Genomic DNA, 22,211 nt, shown 5'->3' with positions numbered 1-22,211 from the left:
TTCTTAAGTTCACATAGCATGTGTTATATGAATGAAAATGATAAAGTCTCTATTACTGAGGCTCAGTAAACTACCCAAGTTTGCACAGCCAATAGGTATTTATAGCATGTATAGAAATCCAGGTCTCTCAGGTGCCAATGCGTTACAGTGCTGCTTCCAAGAAATAGCTTATGATATTTGGAATCTGGGTTGGGAAAAAAAGTCTCAAGCATCTGTGTGCTGTATTGGAAGGTGTGTACTCAGAAGTGGGGTCTTTTCCCCTCTTCTACTCCAATCACTATGATCTCTTTATTTGCATAATGAGACTAACCTAAGAATTGTTTTACTTGCTTTAAGTGTTTTGTAAGAAGGATCCAATGAGATAATTTGTAAATGTGTTTTACAAAGTTAATAAGTGCTGCTGCTTATAAAGCTTTATGAGTCCTCAGCCTGTTATCTTCATTCAAAATTCAGTACCCTGGGAAGACACAAGAATTTATTTAAGCTCTAATGATTATTCTTTACAATGAAAATGGAAACTGGATCCTATTGAATGAACTTTTCAATATTTGTTTATCAGCTTTAGCATGTGAGGCATGTACATCTGCACACATAGAAATTTAGTTCGTATGCAATGTAAGAGAATTAAACTATAATAGCCACTCAAAATGACCATTTCTCGTATCTGTGCATCAAGGATTTTCTCCGTATTTTTCTTTTGTTTTTATCATTAGACTTAATATTTATGCATGGTGACTGTGTATTACTTCATCTAGTGCATGAATTCATTAATCAAGTGATTCTTGCACTCATATCACATTCCAGGCTCTATGCTAGGTTCTGGGTATACAGAGTAGAGTAAGATACAGCCTGTGCCCTCAAGGATCTCACAGTTGTGGGGGAACAGGCATATAAATAACATAGGTAAATCAACTTGCAGTGGTAAGTGGGCAAAGATTTCTGAAAGAGAACATAAAGAGCACTGACCATAAAAGAAAAGATTGATATATGGGACTTCATTAAAATCAAGAACTTCTCATCATCAAAAGACATCATTAAGAGAGTGACAAGGCAAACCACAAACAGGGAGAAAACATTCATGATAAATATGTCTGACAAAGGTCTCATATCTGGCATTATAAAGAACTCCTACAAACCAATAAGAAAAAGAAAATAACCAATAAAAAGTGGGCAAAAGAACAGGCACTTCTCAAATGAGGATCTCCAAATATGCAATATACATATGAAAAGAGGCTGAACTTCATTATTCATCAGGAAAATGCAAATTAAACCACAATGAAAGACCACTAAACACCCACCAGAGTGCCTCAAATTAAAACTGTTGGTGAGAATGTGGAGCAACCAGAACTCTCATACACTGCTGGCTGGAATGTAAATTGATAGGACCACCTTGGGAAACTGGCAATATCTACAAAAATTAGATATGTACCTACCCTATAACCCAGCAGTCTCACTCCTAGGCATACTCCCTAGAGAAATGAGCATGTAGGTCCTCCAAAAAATGTATGTGAGAATGTTCATAGCAGTATTATTCATAATAGGCAAAAATTGGAAATAATCTAAATGTCCATCAACAGTAGAGTAAATAGTAATATAGTAATGCAACAGAATAATACTCAGCAATAAAAATGAGTGAATTCCCCAACATGATGCATGAATCTCACTGATATAATGTTGAGTAAAGAAAGCCAGATTCAAAAGAGTACACATTATATGATTTCATTTATGTGAAATTCAAGAACAGGTAAAAACTAATCAATGATGATAAAAGCCAAAATGGAAGTTAATGCTGGGGATGAGAATAATTATGGGAGGAGGCAAAAGAGAGCCTTTTGGGAAGTGGGAAATATCCTCTATTTTGATATTTTCATCTGTGTGGTATTTACATGGGTGTATATATAAAAATACATTAAATTGTATAATTAAGATTTGTGCATTGTACTGCAGATATATATAGATTCCCTAAATTAAAAAAAAAAAAAAATTAAGTGCAATGGGAGCATGCCTAACCCTGAGTGAAGAAATATGGGACGACTTCCCTGGGGACATGTTAAGTGGATCTTGACTAGTTTGTCAAAATTGGGGGTGGGAGGTGTCACAGATCTCCCATGCAAAAAGACCAACAAAATGCTCAGCATTTGGGGTGACTGTGGTACAAGATGATGGTAGCCTGGGGCTTGAGGCTAGTGCAGGAACCCTGCAACACAACCAGTCAGCTAAGGGCAAAGTAAGCAGGATGATAAGGAAAATATGGTGTCTGCTCTGCTCAGCACTGTTCTTCCAAAGATCCCAAATTCTACCATCAGTGAAACAGATGAATATGTGGACAGTCGATATGTAGAAAAGTGTTGGTGCTTGGGGAAGTGAGGTGGTTCTCATGGGCGCAGCCTCTGACTCATTACATTTTAGCTCACAGGCCCATGCCTCTTGTTTCCTTCCTTAGAATCACATGAAAATGAGAAGAGGGTAGGTCATCAGGAGAGGGTTCTCTAGGGAGAGGAAGTTCCTTCAATGGAGGCCTGTGGGTAGGGGTGTGGGCATGTGCACACACACACCCTGGGTGACCTCTACATATACAGAGAGCCTCCCTGGCCCTCCTGGAAAGAGTCCTGAAAGAGGAGCGATGGGTCAGGCCTGGCAGGAGTCCTATCTGGAGCTGCAGGAGTGAAGAGCACCTCTGAAGAGGGAGCCCTTCTCCAGGAGCTTTCTCTCCCACCCTGATTCTTGCCACTGGATTCAGGTAAGCAGAGACGAAAAGATCCAGTGAGGTGATAGCCAGGGATAGTGCGGCCTAGCAGTTAAGAGAACAAACTTCCAATTCAAACAAGCCCTGGTTCTGCCACTTAGGAGATATGTGACTTCAGGCAATTCATTTAACTTCTTGCCTCTGTCTCGCTGTCAACTCCAGACCTTTGCATGGATCTATAATACTTTCCCTTCCAGGCTTTGCCTGCCTAATGCCTTGCTGTCAGCCGACTTTTAGCTCCAGGAGGCTTTACCTCATAACGGCAGGACAGGGTTAGGAGTTCCTCCATGTGCTTCCATTACACCTTAAATGGACACCTCTGGTTGGCACACATCACATTTCATTATAATTGCATACAGACTTGCGAGTGTCTCCAGAAAACGTTAAGTCCCTTAAGAGAAAAGGCCATATCTTTTTCACCTTTGTATCCCCAGCCCCTAACACAGCTCCTGGCAGATAGCGGTTGTTTAATAAATATCTGACTGATAAAGGAATGAAAGAAACGGCATGAGCGATGTGTGAGGCTGGTAGGCACACAGAGAAATTGAAGTCTCTTTCCCCATATGCTGTAGCTGATCATTTATATTGTTGCCCAGGCATCTGGCCAATAATTTGTTCACCCAGCTAGGATCTCAGGTCAGAACAGGGCCTCCCCTAAAGTCTGGTTTTAAGGTTTTACTTTAAGATCCTGCTTGTCCCTTCAGATATCAAATTAGCCAACCTCTTTGCTAATCTCCTGGCTCACATTTTTGGAAGCATCTCTCAAAAGTGATGTGAGTTGTAGGGGAGCAGTCAGGGAGAGGAAGTGAAATCCAAACTAAGTCACAACCTTCCTAGATAGAGGAGCATAGCGGTGCTTTTAGCACGAGGGTAATGGGACAGCCAGGAGTCTCTGGATTCCACTTACCTAAAGGCCACACTTGAGTTCTTAGTTTTTCCTCTGCATGTCCATAATTTTTTACTTTCCCTTCTAAGACTCTTCCATGATAAGAAAACTCTCCTATAGAAAAAACTTTCATTGGATTTATTTTGGCCCTCTGTGTCTAGACAGGCCTTACTCATGGGGAGCTGAAAGCCATTCCGCAACAAAAGTGTCTCCCTTTCCCCATGGTATGGAGCATTTGCTTCAAAGTCCTTAGTTTGGCCCCTGGCAAATGTCAGTCAGCTGGGAAGATCTGAGATGGGTTAAGGTCCTCACTTGCCAACATCTTCCATTGGTTACTTTGCCCAACACAGAAACACGCCACGAGCGCCCCGCACTCAGTGCCCGGACGGCTTGGACAGGGAGGCTGCCCAGACACGTACTTGTACAACAGCAGTCCAGGGCGGACTGTGGGCAGAACTGTTTGCCCGTAGGTTCTCTGCCTCCTGACAGCAGGACGAGCTCCTCACTCTGCGGAGGACGCGGCCTGTGGGAAAGGCCTGCTTCAGGAAAAGAGGTCTTCTGGATCCACCAGCCGAGAGGGAAAAGTTCCCACCACCCCTCCTGAGCCCTGAGCCACACCTGCCCTCCAAGCCCTGCTCTTGGGGTAAATGCTGCACCGTTCCTTCATATTTCCCCACCCCAATTGAGAACTGAACTTCTTTTCATCAGGGACAAGTTATTTTGTGGGAGAATATGGCTTACAGAGCAAATACCCCATGGAGACGGCACACGGGGAAGGGAACTCATCACACTAAAATATGAGGACTTACGGCAGGAGGTTTCCTGTTGGTGTTTTGAGGCGAGAAGGAGGAGATAGTCTTGGGCTCCAAGATTAGAGGAAGCCAAGGTCACCAAGGGCTGGGGAACGAGAGAGAGGGGCCAGGCATACCCCCAAACCAATTGGCTTGCTCCATGTGGTATCTGGCACCAGTCTTTTTACCCTAAGCTGCCATCTGGATAAATCCAAAATGCTGGATAAATCAAGTTTAAAAAAAAAAAAGATATAAAAAATAAAAATATAAACAAATATGTTTATTTTATATAAACAAAAAATATAAAAAATAAAAAATGTAAATAAATGTTTATTTTATATAAATAAAAAATATAAAACAGTATTATAAAAACAAAATTTAGTATAGCTATTCCTAGAAAAAGGCCAGGAAGGTGGTAGGATTAGAAAAGGCACACCTGGGGGCTTTGATGATATTATTGGTAATGGCCTAATTTTTTAAACTGGTTGTATTTACATAGGTGTTATTTAATTGATCTACAGACCTTATAAATATGACCATATTATATAAGTTATGTTTAATTATTTGTACTGTGAAATATTTCATTATATATGTGTGTGTATGTACGTGGAGAGAGCCTCTGATACACACACACACACACACACACACACACATATATATATATTTCTGATTATATGCAAGATAGTGTGTCATAGGGGAATGCTGAGGTTCTTGCACTCAGGGAGCTTATGGCCATAAGGGGAAACAATTATATCAGTTGAAAATGTGATAAGGGAGAAAGGGGTATAGGAAAAGGAGTGGAGGAGGCATCTAGTCATGATGGTTTAATTTTTAATTGGCTTTATTAATGTCTAATTAACCTACAATGAAATTCACCAATTTTAGGAGTAGTTTGATGAGTTCAAATACATAGTTGTATATTCAGAATCTAGATCTAGAACATTTCCATCACTTCAAAAAGTTTAAGTTTCCTTGTGCCCTTATATTAATCCCCTGTCCCATTCAAAGCCCCTGGCTACCACTGATCTGCTTTCTGTCACTTTAGGTTTGTCTTTCCTAGAATTTCATATAAACAGACCCATATAGAGAGTAGTCTTTGGTTTCTGGCTTCTTTCACTTAACAAAATGCTTTTGAGATTAATCCTTGTGTCAGTAGTAGCAGTGGTGGTGATGTTGGGTGTTCAATTGTATGGATATACCATAATTTATCTATTTCACCTATTGATGAATATTTGGGTTATTTCTGATTTTTAGTTATTATGAATAAGGCTGCTACAACCATTTGTATATAGTCCTTGTGTGGACATATGTTTTCATTTCTCTTGGAAAAATACCTAGGAGTGAACCTACTGGATTGTTAGGTAAGTGTATGCTTAATTTAATAAGAAACTGCTAAGCTACTTTTCAAAACAGCTGTAGAATGTTTGTATTCCCATCAGTGATGTATAGATATCCAGTTACTCCACATCCTTACCAACACTTGATATGGTCTGACTTTTAGTGGTGACAATTCTACTGGGTGTGCTTTTAAGTTGCATTTCCCTTTGATGAATGGCATTGAACATCTTTTCATGTTCTTAGTTGTCATCACATATCTTCTTTTGTGAGATGACATGAAGTGTTTGTCCAAAGCTCTTGCCCATTTGTTAACCAAGTTGTTTGTCTTCTTATTGTATAGCTTTAAGAGTTCTTTATATATTTTAGACACAAGTCCTTTGTCAGATATATGTATTTTGAATATTTTCTCCAAGTCTGTAGTTTGCCTTTTTCATTTTCTTAATGGTGTCTTTCAAATAGCAAATTTTTAATTTTGATGAAGTCTAATTTATCATTTTTTAATGGATTGTGCTTTTTGTATCTTATCTAACCCACAATCCAAAAGATTTTCTCTTATGGTTTCTTCTGGAATTTAATTGAGTTTAGGTCTATGATTCATTTGAAGTTTATTTTCAAATGTGACTCAACGTAATAGTCAAAGTACATTTTTTTGTGTGTGTTTTGTATATGGGTTATTTCAGCACCATTTGTTGAAGAAACTTTCCTTTTCCCACTGATTTACCATCTTTTTCAAAAAAATCATTTGATCATGTATGTATGGGTCTATTTCTGAACTCTCTCTTCTGTTCAGTGGTCTATGTGTCTTTCTTTACACCACTACTTCACTGTCTTGATTGTAGCTTTCTGAGTCTTGAAATCACATGGTGCAAGTTCTCTGACTTTGATATTCTTTTCCAAAATTGTTTTAGCTAGACTAGGTCTTTGCATTTCTATATAAATTTAGATTCAGCTTGTCAACTTCTACAACAAAACACTGCTAAGATTTTGACTGGGATTGCATTGAATCTATGCATCAGTTTTGGAAGAATTGATATCTTAATATTATTGAGTCTTCTGATTCATGGTATATCTCTCTATTTACTTAGGTCTTCTTTAATTTCTCTCAGCAATGTTTTATGTTTAATGTACAGGTCTTGCACATATTTTGTTACATTTATCCTTAAATATTTTAATTTTTATGCTCTTGTAAATGGTATTTTTATTTCAATTTTCAAATTTGTCATTGCTCATATTAGAAATACAATAGAACTTTTATATATTAATATTTTATCCTATGACCTTGCTAAGCTCACTGTAGATTCCTTAGTATTTTCTATGTAGATGTTATCTGTGAATAATGACAATGTTACTTTTTCCTTTCCAAACTATGACTTTCGCTTCTTTTTCTTTTCTTATTGCACTGGTCAAGACCTCCTGTACAATGTTGAACAGAAAGGGCAGAGTGGACCTGATGAATGCACCTTTAAAATTTTTTATTTCTTTACCAAATAGAAATTATCACTAGTTATAATAGACATATAAACAAAATATGATGGGGTGGGGAGTGTTTTGTGGGAGTGAGGGTTGTCAGAGAATTGAGCAATTAAGCCCAATACATTGGAGGAGGGTTTATGAGGGGCAGAGATTTTAAGAAAGTTTTTTGGCTTTCCTTGATCTGACCCTAGGAGGTGATAGTTCTACAGCCTACTTCCCCCACGCCATCCTCTGTTACTGGAGGTTCCCCTACTCCACGTTCCCAGCAGCAGGGCTACCAAGATTCTCCTTCCATCAGTTCCAGGACACTGTCCTCTCCTTCTGTGATGGCATGCTCATGGACCTGCTCCCGCATCCTGGGGCTGAGCCTGGGGACTGCAGCCGTGTTTGCTGCTGGTGCCAACATGGTGCTCCTCTTTCCTAACTGGGATGTGACCTACCTGTTGAGGGGACTCATTGGCAGGCATGCCATGCTGGGCTCTGGGCTCTGGGGAGGAGGCCTCATGGTAAGTGTCTGGGGTTCCCTGGGTATGGATTACCAAGAGAGGAGGGAACAGGGAGGTGTGGGGGAAGAGTGTTTGAATTCCCTGCAACGAAGTTTGATCAAACAAGATAGTCTTGGGTCCATAGACAATCCAGGGGGTAGGGAACTATGGGAAGACTTGTCAAGGGTTCCTGCATTTTTGCGTGGAGACTAGGCAGGCTGGATGTGGACGTTTTCCATCCACAGAATCAGATCAGGCTAGTCATCCAAAATTGGGTCCTGATGGTCAAAAGCCAAATCCTCTAGGAAATACAGAACAATCGAGTCCATGTGAGGAGTCTAACCACTCTATTTCAATACCTAAATAAGCCTCGGTCTATAGCTAGAAACCTAAATTATCCAATCTCTGCTTAACACTCTTCTCTCTTCTCTCAGGTATTCACTGCAGCTACTCTCATCTCCTTGATGGGCTGGAGATATGGCTGCTTCAGTAAGAGTGGGCCCTGCCAAAGTGTAAGCACCAGGTTCCGCCATTCTAATACCTGGAATGTCCTGCATTCTACTACTCTAGAGGCAGAGTAGTAAAGAGGGAATTTCAGTCTTGGGGTTTGAAGCCAAGTCCTGATGATGCTACTTAACAACACTAAGCTTTGGGGCAAGTTGTTTAAACTTCCTGAGCCTCAGGTCTTCATCTATCAAATGAAAGTTAAAAGGATGAACAAGGGAGTACTTTAGTGAACCATAAACGTCTATACACATGTGAGGAACTCTTATTATTTTTAGTCTGTTGAACAATCTGGACATGTTAAGTGCATTGTAATCATGAATCACTGATACAAAATGTCCTGGCTATTTTATTTCATGTTTTCTTCTAGCTGAAAGATAGTGATCGCTAGTGAATAGATTCTAGTCCAAATACTCCATTTTATAGATGATGAAACTGAGGTCCAGAATAAATTTGCATTTTATTAATGACAGCATCTCCGTAAATTTGAAAAATCTCAGTACATCTATGTATAAGATATATTGCTTACTCAGTATCAGACACATAAATTTGTGGATCCTTTACAGTAACTCTGCAGCCTCCTCCGATATCTGCAGCCCTCATATCAGGAACCCCAATGTTTCAGAGTCATGTATTAAAGAATTAAAGATAAATACCCATGCATTTCATTCACTGTCTGTTCTCATTCATGTCTGGTTTTCCCCTAGGCAGGTGGTTCTCAAACTTTAATGTGCATCAGAATCCCCTGGAAGGTTTGTTAAAACATGGGTTGCTGGGTCCCACCCCCAGAGCTTCTGATTCAGTAGATCTGGGATGGAGCCTGAGAATGTGCATTTCTAACAAGTAACCCGGTGATATGATGCTGCTGGTCCAGGGGCCACATTTTGAGAACCACTGCCATGGGCTTATGGCAGACTAATTCATCTTGACTCTTTTAACTCAGAGTCAAAACTTACTATTCACCTTTCTCTGGCCCCTCCCAAGCTTCAAACAAGCTTGACATCAGTGGGAACATGACTCTATGATTCTATATAAAACCATATGCATGTTTTATTCAAAATTTTAAAATATGTAATTTTTGGAGGGAGAAAAGAAAATCTAGTACCCTAAGAAAGAAGCCAATATGGAAGCAAATTAGAATCCTGCCGAGGAAACAAATTTATTGTTATCTTTTCTGGGGGGGAAGTGGGTGAAGCTCAGGCTAACAAGCAAAGGAACTCTTGACTGGAAAAAGTACAATTATAGACCTGGAGTCATTTCAGGGTTTTACTTAATTTTCCTTCCTTTTTTCCTCCCTCCCTCTCTCCCTCTCTCTCTTTTTCCTTCCTCCCTCCCTCTTTTCCTTCCTTCCTTCTTCTCTCCCTCCTTTTTTTCCTCCTTCCTTCCCTCCATCCATCCTCCTTTTTTTCTTTTTTTTTTCCCTCTTGCTTTCTGTTTGAAAAAAAGAGGAATCAGGGGATAGAAGTTTAGAACTTCCTAGATGAGTCAGAGGTGGGCATACGATAACCAATCTGACCCTTCAACACAGAGGCTGAATTCTGAGTGTGAAGTGCAGTCTGAGATTAAAGATTTCTTATGCCAACCTGCCTGAGAGGTTCAGAAGAGCCCGCCGAGTCAGGGAGATCCTGGTCCAAGTGCCCGTGTGCCCACCTTCTCAGTCCCTTCTCTTTGCTGACTCTACCCAGTGACCCCTCATTAGCCACCCCAACTTGCTTAGGCTTTAAAAGAGGTGCCATGTGTAAGATCATCCTCATGGGATAGGATGGGAGGAAGCCTGAGCACCAGAGAAGTTATACATCCAGATTGCCCCACTGGTCACGATTTCTTCCCTCCCTCTGCAGATGCTTACTTCTCTGTTGTCAAGTGGCCTGGCTTTGCTTGGAGCCTTGATTTGCTTTATCACTTCTGGAGTAGCCCTGAAAGATGGTCCTTTTTGCATGTTCGATGTGTCATCCTTCAATCAGACACAAGCTTGGAAGTATGGTTACCCCTTCAAAGACATGCATAACAGGTAAATGGATGGAAGCTTGGATTTGCAATTTTTTCAGAGAGAGAAAAGAGAGATGAAAGACCCACAGATGGACTACAGCCTCCTTTGGATCACGCATTCTAGCATTTTGCTCCTCTGATGCTCAGAAAATTGTAAGTGCAGTGATACCCGAGAGTCACCCTCAAGAGTCCAAGCCTGTGACCTGAGCTGGGGGAGGGGGCTAAGCTTTCTATTGGGATTGCTGTTCAGCTTTTCTTACTTATCCCCAGCCCACGGTCTCTTTATCTGTTTTAGGAATTACTTGCATGACCAGTCACTCTGGAATTCCGTGTGCCTGGAGCCCTCTAAAGCTGTTGTTTGGCACGTGTCTTTCTTCTCTGTCCTTCTGTGCATCAGCTTCCTCCAGATTCTCCTGGTGGTCATTCATTTCATCAACAGCTTCCTGGGCCTTTTCTGCAGCCTCTGTGTGACGTGAGGTAACCCCCTTTCATGTATGTGTGTTTTCATCATAAGCTGTTGTATTAGTTGGGGTTCTCTAGGGAAACAGAATCAACAAGAGATATCTATAAATATGATTTTATAAAAGTGTCTCACGCAACTGTGGGTATGCATGAGTCCAAATTCCGTAGGGCAGACAGCAGACTGGCCACTCCAATGAAGATGTTCCATGAACTCCTCAGGCAACAAACTGGCAACTTCAATGAATTCCTCAGGAAACGCTTCACTGGTCAGCTGAAGAAGTGAAGGTCCTCTATCTGTCTCGCTTAAAAGTCTTCAACTGATTGGATTAAATCCAGCTGATTGCATTCTTTCATTGTGGAAGACATGCCCTTCTTTGATGTAATCAGTCATGGCTGCAGCCAACTGACTGATGATACAATAAACCAGCCTTCTGGTTTATTCACCAGCCACAAATGTCCTTGCAGTAATGGTTAGGCCAGTGCTTGCTTGATCAGACACCTGGGTACAATCACCTGGCCAAGTTGACACATGAACCTAACCATCACAGCTGTCTTGAATCCTTCCTGCAGGTAGTGGGTGTGAATTATCAATAAACTTCCCTTTTAGGTATTCCTGTAGCAATAATAATAATAATAAATCCTGCACAAATATTGAATGATACAATGCATTTTAAATTATGTCATAAACCGCAAAATGATATACTAATAGAAACGGATGATTAAGTAATTATTATTGTGTAAATTACTATTGTATAGGAACTTATAGTCTATAAAATGCCCTCTAGCCATGATCTCATTTCAGCCTCCTAATAATCTCATAAAATTGGCCACATGCTACAGATTGAGGAGTTGATGCCCTAGAGGATAACATACTTGCTGCCCAAGAACACGCCGCTAGGTCAAAGTGAAGTTAGTGCCCAACCCCCTATCTTGGGAATTCAAGCCCACCAGTTTATTACTGTTCAGTATTGTTCAGCAAATACGTACCGTGCATCCTCCGTGTGTCCCGCACTACCGTGCATACTGCAGATCCAAAGATGACCAAGACGTGGTCCTTGCCCTTGGAACTTACCCTTTGCTTGAGGAGCTCATGGCCAGGTTAGGGAGACAAACACATCTACAGATAATTTGCATGTCATATGGTAAGGACTGGGTTCGAGATTAACACAGGATGCAATAAGAGCTCAGAGGAACAACAAACCTTCAAGAGAGGGTCTATGAGAGCTCAAGGAAGGATTTAGTTGGGTCTAAGCTGATTCTTGAAAGGGCCCACAAAATAGGGAGGAAGGGTTTTCCCAGCAGAGGAAACAGCAAGCACAAAGGCATGGGGAAGAGACACGGGATGGCGCGGGGGGAAGACTGTGATACAATTGCTTATAATGTGGAACCTGGAAAGCCAACGGCTCTCCCTCTCTCCTACATCAGGACTTTTGATCTGGGGATAGTGCTGGATGGCGAGAAGAGTCAGAGATTGGGATGAAAGTAGTGCCGGTAGGAAAGTTTGATGGTTGCAAAAGAGAAAGAAGCAGGCAGAAGCAACATGGGAAGAACTGGGAAGATAGATCTTGGCAAGAGAAGAGGGAGTGGGCAGGTCCAGGAAATGAATTAGAGAACTTCAGGCTCCAGGGCCACAAAGTGAACAAAGCCAGGAAGGGACTGTGGGGGTCCAGGGGCTGTTCTACACACCCTCCCATGGTCCCCTGGACCACACATCTGTCCCAGCACTAGCCCAGGTGAGTGAAGAGCTACTGAGGCACAGGAAGCCTCTAGAACACAGTGGTTCCTCTGTCCCCAGTGCTCAGGAGCAGGGCAGAGGAACATGGTTCTGCCATCTGACAGTCAAACTAGCAGAGCTTGTGGAGGTCAGGTCCCTCTAAACAATATCTCACCCTTTCCTTCCCAGAGCTGCTGGCCCACGAGGTTCACCCAGGATGGGGAAGGTGGATGGATAGAGCTGTCAGGAACAGAAAGAAGCACAGCCTCTTGAGCTGGTAGGGAGTCCTGAAGTCCAGACACCACATTATGTACCCACAAACAGCATCCAGGAAGCATTCCCTAAGTCTCACATTTCCCGGTTGGCTGATTTAGTTTCAGGGTTATGGCTAGGATGTGCCAGATCCACAGAAGCTTCTCCTGCAGTAAAAAGGTACTGACACCTCCAAACAATTAACGGAGAAGTTAAACTTAATTTATATCTAGTTTTGGGCATGTTAGGCACACACTCACATGCACGCGCACACACACACTCCAGGTGCACAATCTGCATCCTGGCTCAGCCCCACTGATGGCTCAGCAGGACACCCAGGTGAGAGAATTCTGTCCTTGGCCCCACAAAGTTGACAGTGGAGAGTTGCCTCTTTCATGCCTGAGCTTCCTCCGTCCTTTGAGGGAACTCAGAATGATGTTATTGTCGAATTTGACAGGACTTCAAAGGACAATGTCGCCAATCACTGCCTCAGCTAGGACCGTTGTTTTCTTTTTCAGTTTCTGTGCATCTTGGGTGGATATTTCTCGTCAGCTGCTGATGCTCCCAGATCTCCAAGGGCACAAGTTCCAGTTTTGAAGTGCAATCCCATTGGGTGAGGGGTACAATGTTCCTGTCTCCTAGAGAGGTCCTTATCTGCTAGAACAGTTCGCTCATCTTCTATTGTCACAATACAGTTTAGGGCTCTGGAAGTGAGGGGAAGAGAGAAGAGCCTTGGAAAGGCAGTGGGGAGAGGAGAGAAAATTCTGCATTCATTCTACCATGAGTCCCAGGCCCTCCATGCCTGGCTGTTGGCTGCCCTCTGTGGGATTCCAGAGGGCACCTGCATCCCCTTTCTTCTACCTACATCCCAGGACCACCCTTACACTTGGAATGGGCTTTCACCTGTTTGTTTTTTTCTACCCAGACAAAATGTACATCTGGCTCCTGGCTTGGCTTCCAACCAGGGTTTTGTGCAGAGGAGCTGATGCTAATCTGTTCATCAGGACAGTGCCGAGTAAATATGTTATTACAAAGGAAAGCTGTTCCTTGTTTTGCATGTGTCTTCTTGAGTATCACCATGAAATGAAGAGGATGTTTCCTTGTTTATAATTCTGCTCAGAAAAAGGAAGGGCTCATCCTTCAAACAGATTGTACTTCAGCTTTCTGTTTGGAGCACAAAGAGCATTTCTCACAGACATAACGTTCAGCAACGTAGTTCAGTGCCCAGGGCTGTCTGTGAAAGCTTATTTCACCAGAATGAAGTTGGACTCCAGCACACCTTACTACACACTGACCTGCTATAAGGCCTGCTCCCCTCCAGCTGCTGTGGGCTGGCTGTGGGAGCTCCCCTTTCCTCCCTACTTGCACTTGGCCATTTTGCATCCCTCCCTCCCCTCTTCCCCAATTGCTTGGTCCTTGGTGCCTGCCTGGCAAAGCCCTCCCCACTCGCCTCACACCAGGTAACACTGTTCCCCTCATCCTAGTCAGAGGGCTTGCCATGACAATATCCACCAACAGGGAGAGGGAGGAGATGCCAACCAGCCCGTGTTTACCCAGCAAATGCACTTGGCAAGCAGAATGCTGGGAACAGGATTCTAGATACAAGTCGCGGTCCCTGCTCACCCGCAGGTACACTTCTATGGCTGTTGCTTCCTCCATCTCTTTCCTCCAAGGCCTGTGTCTTCACCCCTGCTACTTCTGGAGGCCTTTACAGCTTCACTCCCAGGGCACTGGCTCTGTACTCAAGCATCCCGCATAATATTGCTTAGTGAAGAAGGGAGAACTGGGGAAAGGAGTTGGCTTTGCTCTTGAAAAGCAAATGAATCATTGTTGATGTACCTGTGTCTCTGCACATCACCAATGCCAAAATTAAAACTTTTTTTTTCTCTTTGGCATCCAAATGGGGAAAATAAATTAAAAGAAAGGGAAGAATGGCAGGGAGTCCTCCTGGGTGGACAAAGGGATAAGAGGCAAGCTTCCTTATTGAAGAGAGAGGGCACTGGAGCACAAACTCCAAACTTCCTCAAACTTTATGCCTTTTTCCTTGTTTGTACTTTCATCTTCTGTTTCTTCTTGTCATAAGCAGGAAACACTGATGGCCTACTTTGTGCTGAGGAGTGTACTGTTGGCCCTTCCCCTTCTCTTTCTTCATCTCCTCTGTCCCCTGCCATTTCCGCAACAATTCAGCACCAAAGCCATTAGATGGGAACAAATGAAGCAGGAGATAGCTCCAGGAAAGGATGGCCCAGAGCGTGACCAGAGTAAGAAGAGCATCCACGTTGGGGAGGGCACGAGGGACACTGGGGACCAGAGCCGTGCAGGATGAGGGTGGATGTGTACACCCAGGCAGCCCAGCACAGGGGTCTGAAGTCCAAGCAGGGTGATAGGGTGTTCACAGGGTGAGCCAGTGTGGGCCGTCAGAGCCCGAGTGGGGTGAGGAAGGCATCCATGTCAGGGGACAGCCAGGGAATCAATGCCTAAGAGGACTGAGGGAGGTTCGACGTCGGGGGCAGCAGCCATGGCCTAGAGAGGAAGCTGGAGCTCAGAAGTGCTGAGGAGGGCATCCAAACAGAGTGGGGGAGAGCAGTGACAGCAAGGGGAGATTGGTTACAAACAAGGGGATTGATCAGATAAGTAAATATATTGTGGGTAATGGGAGCCAGGCTTCTCACTGTCAGAGAAGGGAGTTACAAATTTGGAAAGGGAGAAAACTAGAATGAATCCTGTGGTGTTAGATTTGATTTGGAGGTATATGTGTGTGTATGTGTGTGTGTGTAAATGAATACAGATGTCAATGTGTATTTACACACACACACACACACCATTTATTCCCTAGCTCACCTAGTGCCTAGATCTTGGTTTCTGTTCTAGTTTGCTAATGCCGCTGGAATGCAAAACACCAGAAATGGACTGGCTTTCATAAAGGGGGTTTATTTGGTTACACAGTTACAGTCTTAAGGTCATAAAGTGTCTAAGGTAACACATCAGAAATCGAGTACCTTCACTGGAGGATGGCCAATGGTGTCCGGAAAACCTCTGTTAGCAGGGAAGACATGTGGCTGGCGTCTGCTCCAAAGTTCTGCTTTCAAAATGGCTTTCTCCCAGGATGTTCCTCTCTAGGCTGCAGTTCCTCAGAAATGTCACTCTTAGTTGCACTTGGGATATCTGTCCTCTCTCAGCTTCTCTGGAGCAAGAGTCTGCTTTCAACGGCCATCTCCAAACTGTCTCTCATCTGCAGCTCTTGTGCTTTCTTCAAAGTGTCCTTCTTGGCTGTAGCTCCTCTTCAAAACATCACTCACAGCTGCAGCTGCACTGAGTTCCTTCTGTTTGCAGCTCATTTATATGGCTCCACTGATCAAGGCCCACTCTGAATGGGTGGGGCCATGACTCCATGGAAATATCTCATCAGAGTTATCACCTACAGTTGGGTGGGGCACATTTCCATGCAAACAACCTAATTCCAACATTCCAACTTAATCCCCACTAATGTGTCTGCCTCACAAGATTGCATCAAAGATAATGGCATTTGGGGGACATAATACATTCAAACTGGCACAGTTTCTAAATATCAGTTTCCACTAAAAGGAACCAGCATTCCTTGGACAAATGGCTCATTTCAGGGCCAGGGCATGAAAAGTATGAGATGAGCCTGGAACATCTTGTGCCAGAAAATAAGGACGTGTTCAAAGAATGATGAGCCCATTTCAAAAGGACAGAAATGCCAGTTTGAAGGGGGTTCCACTGTCCAAATCTGGGACAACGTTATTTATTGTGAACATCAACATATAAGACTATAATTTACTAAATAAAATAGGGATCCATGAGTCCACACTGATTAAATAAATAAATAAATGGAAAGTTTAATGAGGAAAAGGGTATTTACCTAGGCACAAATTACCTCCACATATGGTGGTGGATACCTGAAACTATCAAACTACAACCCAGAACCCATGAATCTCGAAGACAATTGTATAAAAATGCAGCTTATGAGGGGTGACAATGGGATTGGGAAAGCCATAAGGACCACACTCCACTTGGTCTAGTTTATGGATGGATGAGTAGAAAAATAGGGGAAGGAAACAAACAAACAAACAGACAAAGGTACCCAGTGTTCTTTTTTACTTCAATTGCTCTTTTTCACTTTAATTATTATTCTTATTATTTCTGTGTGTGTGCTAATGAAGGTGTCAGGGATTGATTTAGGTGATGAATGTACAACTACGTAATGGTACTGTGAACAATCGAATGTACGATTTGTTTTGTATGACTGCGTGGTATGTGAATATATCTCAATAAAATGAAGATTAAAAAAAAATTACCTCCACATAAAAATACTTATAAAATACAAAGAGGAAAAAGTTACTTTATAGTAGTGAAGTGTGGCAGACACCATCTTAATCAAGTGATCAAAGGGGACATTACCAGTAACGGGACCATATTATGAACCATCTGATAGGATGCAATGAGAAGAACACAGTATAACTCCCGTGATATTCTACCAAAGATAAAGATCTTGAATCTAATCATGATGATACATCAGATAAACCCAAATAGAGGGACACTTCTACAAAACAATCAACTTGTAATTTTCAACCATTTGGAGGTCTTAGGGTCATGAAAGTCAATGAAAGACTGAGGAAGTGTTGTAGATTGAAAGATGGAAGGAGAATTAAAGGGATACAGCTTGATGCAACACATGCTCATGAACTAGGTCCTTGTGCTGTGTGACAATTGGAGAACTCTGAATGGGTCTGAGAAGTAGAGGGTAGTAATGCATCAGTGTTAATTTACTGATTTTGATGGTTGTATTCTTGTTAAGAGAATGTCCTTTGCAGAAAAATGTGTGAAAGTATTGGAGGTGATGAGCTGAGCAACATACTCTCAAATGGTTCAGCAAAAAAAATTTTTTGTACTGTTCTTGTTTTTGTACTTTTCTTTGAATTTGAAAATTGTTTCATAATAATAATAATTTAAAAAGCAGGTCCTGCTTGCTGGAAAATTGCAGGGTTGCACTAGGGTTTTCCAGAGAAACAGAATCAATAGATTTTTACACACACACACACACACACACACACACACACACACACACACTGATTAAAAGGAAATGACTCAAGTTACTATGGGGGTGGGCAAGTCCAGACTCCATAGGGCAGGCTGTAAGCTGGAAACTCCAATAAAGAGGATGTTGAAGTCCTTAGTGCAAATTCCCCAGGGGAAGCTGGGTGGCTGGAAATTCCAGCAAGCACTTATGCTGAAGTTGAGGCCGATTATTCTGACCTCTGAAATCCTCAATTTGGCATTTAGGACCTCCAGCTGATTGGATGAAGGGCCTACTCACATTGCTACAGGCAATATCCTTGGGGGGACATATCCAATAAAAGCAGGCCAATGTTTGACCAAACAAACAACTGGACACTGTAACCTAGTCAAGTTGACACATGAAATTAACCATCACATGGGGTAAATAACTTTTTTTTTTTTAAAGGAACAAACTGCCCTTCATATTTTACTGCAAATGTTAACATTTATAATGACAAATCATAATCACCACACCTATCCACCCACCGCATTCTGATTTGGGTACTCTTAAGACACCTTATAAGCATTATTCTGTCAGCGCTAATCTCACTACCCTGTAATTGTTGTTTCAACAAATGCCTCCTCAGAAGACTTGAAAGCAGGAAGCACAATGACAAAACTAGTAGGCCAGCACCTGACTTGGTGCCTGTAACAGATTAGGTGCACTGCAAATGTGTATAAAGTGAATGTAGGTGTGCTTACTTTAAAGAATTCACAGGACAGGTGAGTGCATGTTTTTTAAAAAATCAAAAAGGGAAAAGTCAGATTTAATTGGAAGAAAAAAAAAATCAGAAGTTGTTTGGAAAAATAAAGGAGCAAACCAGCTGCTGAAAAAGAGTTCTGCATTTTGTGATTACATTTTTTTGGAAGGGCTGCAAAAAATAAAAATGCTATTTAGCTTAAGAACTTGTCTGTTATCTACAACTCATGAAGAATCATTGGTTATTTCTTAATATCAAAATTTACACAGACTTCTTTCTATATCTTCGACATTTAGAGGTGGTAGTACAAAGTCTCCTATTTCAGCCAACTCTCAGTGGGGGGGGGGGGCACTAGTACCACACCATCGCCTCGGACAAAAAGCATCGGAATATTACGTTTTGTTGATTTATATATCTCTTCATGTTTCTTCATCAATTTCTATAGTACTCACAGTTTCTTCCACATCTCTGAATATCATATTTAAATGTTGATAAGCATGTAATCTACCTCGAAGCTCTCGGTCGTTTCTCATTTTCACATAAACTCGCTCATCCAGACTGAGTCTGATGAGACCCAGGGGCTACTCTACGGTATTGGTAGTTTGTTGCTGGTCCACAGCGTCCGCCATGTTTCAAACCCTGCGCCTTTTCTGTGGTAAAGAACTTTTAAACATCAGGGGTTTTGTTATATCTCAACTCTATTTCGTTTGTAAATACCATCACACGATTGTATAATTCAGGTATATAATTCAGTGCTTCCCTTCTGTTTCCATACCACCGAGTACCTTTTGTTACAGCAAGTGGCACTCTAGTTACTAACAGCTTAGTTCAAGGCCTCCCCTCACACCGCCCCAAACCAAACCTGTGAGCTCTTTAGGGCAAAGCCTAACAGGGACAACCAATGCCGGTCCAACTTATTGCGATTGCCCGCCTAACGTCGTGCGCAGGCTCCGGAAAGGGCGGAGAGAGCCTGCTGACCAGGGTGGGGCCGCCTTCCCGAGAGCGCGCGGCAAAGTCACGTGAGGGCTAAGGGCGAGCCCGTCGCCCAGGGAACGGTTTGCCACCTAGGAGCCGCACCCGCCTGCAACCAGCCTGGCCCTTCATCGCGAGCTACACCCGGGCCAAGAAGCCCCGGCCATGTCTGCGTCGGCCGGCGTGTCCTCTTCTGTGGGTGACGGGGTGCCTGAAACTGAGAAGAACGTAGGGGAGCCTGAGAACACCTATATATTGCGGCCCGTTTTCCAGCAAAGGCGGGTAGTAAACGGGATGTGGCTGGAGCGGTCTGCGGGAGTGCCGGCTCGGGGAGGGAAAGCTCGCTGGGAAGCCCTGACGTCAGAGAGCAGCGTGCGGACGCCCGACTGGTGGGGGCGGGGCCTGGCCGGTGGGGGCGGGGCGGAGGCGGGGAGAGATGGCGCTGTCCTAACATCCTGGCTCGTCTCCGGCTTTCAGCTGCAGGGGGCAGCGGAGGACCGCATTCACCCTTAGGGCGCAGGGTGCGTCTTAACTTGGCGCAGTGGGGATGGATGGTTCTAGGAGAAACCGGCTTTGGGCACAGGGGAAACGAGAAGGAGGGAATGGAAACAGGTGGAAAACAATCAGCTTGCGTCGAATGCTATTCAGCCTTGTTCCGAGGGTTACGGTGTCCTCTTACCCTAATGCGGAGCACGGAACTTGTGTGAAGTTCTCCCGAGGTAGTAAGCTGAGGCCATTGGCTCGCCACCCCGTTACCTTTCTAGAATTAAGGCACAAAGTCACTAACTTCATCTTCTCAGGAGAAAAAGATTAAAAAAAAAAAAGACTCCCCAAACCCCTCCTCTATTTGATATCAGATTGTTTGCTGAATCTAACACTTTGGGAGTATTGGAAGCCAGGAACTGGTTACATCATGATAAAATGTCATGCAGCAGTTTTCCCTTAGGTAAAATGGGAATAGATAAAGGTTTGTTCCGTTATCTTGGTGAAAGATCCTGGATGCATAGAATGCTATTCAGCCTGTTTCTGTTGTGAGACAGTGCAGAACAGAATTAACTAAAAATAAATATTATGCAGGAATAATCCTATGAGATGTGTGACTTGTTTGAGGAAAACCTTAACATTTTACTGAGGATAGAAAAGGCTTAAGGAAGGAACCAGATATAGGATGTTTGTTAATAGGAAGACAAGATTTCCTATTAACACATCAAGTATTAGAAATTTGACAATAATTCTAAAGTTCATCTATGAGAATAAGCAGGCAAGAGAGCAAAGAAAATATGTGTTAAAAGATAACGAGCACTTGGGAAGACTTGCTGCAAAGGAGAGGCTAGGCCTGCCTATAAATGTGCCTAAGAGCCTCCTTCCGAATGCCTCTTGGTTGCTCAGATGGGGCCTTCTCTCTCTAACTAAGCCAACTTGGCAGGTGAAATCACTGCCCTCCCCCTTGCGTGGGATCTGACACCCAGGGGTGTAAATACCCCTGGCAACATGGAATATGACTCCCGGGGAGGAATGTGGGCCCGGCATTGTGGGATGGAGAACATCTTCTTGACCAAAAGGGGGATGTGAAAGGAAATGAAATAAGCTTCAGTAGCAGAGAGATTCCAAAAGGAGCCGAGAGGTCACTCTGGTGGGCACTCTTACACACAATGTAGACAACCCTTTTCAGGTTCTAATAAATTGGAATAGCTAGCAGTAAATACCTGAAATTATCAAACTACAACCCAGAACCCTTGAATCTGGAAGACGATTGTATAAAAATGTAGCTTATGAGGGGTGACAATGTGATTGGGAAAGCCATGTGGCTCACACTCCCCTTTGTCCAGTGTATGGATGGATGAGTAGAAAAAAGGGGCCAAAAAAAAAAAAAAAAAGCACCCAGTGATCTTTTTTACCTTAATTGTTCTTTTTCACTTTAATTTTTATCCTTATTACTTTTGTGTGTGTGGTAATGAAAATGTCCAAAAATTCATTTTGGTGATGGACGCACAAATTACATGGTGGTACTGTGAACTCTTGATTGTATGATTTGTATGACTGTATGGTATGTGAATATATCTAAAAAAAATTGAATTATTAAAAAAAAGGTAATGAAGAGACACTAACAAATATTAAACCACATATAAAACTTAAAACATTCTGGTAACCTGCACATGATAGACAAATCAGCTGATGAATATATATTCAGAAAAGGAGCCGAGTGTTGTAGTAAATAAAAATACAGCCAAAATGTTAATGGTATCATTAGGGTGGAGAAATTAGCGGTGGCTTTTTTCCTTTTTCCTGCCTTCCTTTATTCAGTGATCCGTTCATTTAACAAATATTTGTTAAATGTCTGCTCTTTGTTGGGTCCTGTTCTCGGAAATGGGGGTTTCAGCAGTGAACAAAACAAAAATCCTTGTTCTCATGGAGTTTGTGTTCTAGTGGAATAGAAGGACAACAAATACAATAAATACATAAGTTAACTGTATAGTGTAATAAGTGCCAGGAAGGAAGATATGAAGTGCCGATAGTAGGAGGGTGGTTTGAAGGCTTAGGGTAGCCAGGGAAGATGACTTCTGAATAAAGATTTGAAAGACGTGAGGGAGCTAGCCATACATACAGAGAGACGATGAGCATTTCAGGCAGAGGCACTAAGGTTTGCATGTCTGGTATGGTCAAGGAACATAGGGAAGCCCAGTGGGACCTGAGTAGAGAGAACTTGAGGGAAAGAAGTAGTAGAAAATAAGGTCTTCTGTTGTTGGGGGTTGGGGGTGGGATTAATCCTGTTTGACCTTGCAAGTCACAGTGAGAACTCTGGCTTTTATTCTGAGTGA

The 22,211-nt window shown here is 42.6% G+C and overlaps 2 protein-coding genes and 1 pseudogene across 3 annotated transcripts in view; 2 read left to right on the top strand and 1 right to left on the bottom strand.

The window, feature by feature from the left end:
- The first annotated feature begins 5,577 nt into the window (after positions 1–5,577).
- Positions 5,578–13,650, top strand: TM4SF19 (transmembrane 4 L six family member 19). Of its 2 annotated transcripts, none has more exons than XM_037841811.1 (6): positions 5,578–5,784; positions 7,533–7,740; positions 8,154–8,231; positions 10,065–10,234; positions 10,508–10,689; positions 13,159–13,650. In XM_037841811.1, the coding sequence occupies exons 2-5, from the start codon at positions 7,561–7,563 to the stop codon at positions 10,686–10,688; spliced, it is 609 nt and encodes a 202-aa protein (XP_037697739.1). In that variant the 5' UTR covers positions 5,578–5,784; positions 7,533–7,560; the 3' UTR covers position 10,689; positions 13,159–13,650. The 2 variants fall into 2 exon arrangements, with proteins under 2 accessions (XP_037697739.1, XP_037697783.1); XM_037841855.1 differs by lacking the exon at positions 13,159–13,650 and adding an exon at positions 12,578–13,133 and having other exon boundaries at positions 7,426–7,740.
- A 5,086-nt stretch (positions 13,651–18,736) lies between these two features.
- LOC119518524 lies at positions 18,737–19,286 on the bottom strand (annotated as a pseudogene).
- Positions 19,287–19,416: 130 nt separating this feature from the next.
- The window catches only part of DYNLT2B (dynein light chain Tctex-type 2B), a 28,683-nt gene continuing 25,888 nt past the window's right edge, over positions 19,417–22,211 (top strand). Inside the window, exon 1 of the mRNA XM_037837614.1 lies at positions 19,417–19,670. Coding sequence (XP_037693542.1) covers positions 19,558–19,670 — 113 coding nt within the window. The 5' untranslated portion in view covers positions 19,417–19,557. The remainder of the gene's footprint in view (positions 19,671–22,211) is intronic.

Source organism: Choloepus didactylus, chromosome 1 (genome assembly GCF_015220235.1).
Source record: "Choloepus didactylus isolate mChoDid1 chromosome 1, mChoDid1.pri, whole genome shotgun sequence".
Taxonomy (NCBI): Eukaryota; Metazoa; Chordata; class Mammalia; order Pilosa; family Megalonychidae; genus Choloepus; species Choloepus didactylus.
The sequence above is the reverse complement of the archived record's forward strand: the minus strand, read 5'-3'. Positions and strand labels throughout refer to the sequence as shown.

Bases quoted from the DNA above. Each gene is read 5' to 3' on its own strand.
- TM4SF19 (XM_037841811.1), top strand. From the start codon at position 7,561: ATGGCATGCTCATGGACCTGCTCCCGCATCCTGGGGCTGAGCCTGGGG. The intron at 7,741-8,153 runs GTAAGTGTCTGG...CTCTTCTCTCAG, and splicing joins TCTGGGGAGGAGGCCTCATG to GTATTCACTGCAGCTACTCT. The intron at 10,235-10,507 runs GTAAATGGATGG...TATCTGTTTTAG, and splicing joins TTCAAAGACATGCATAACAG to GAATTACTTGCATGACCAGT.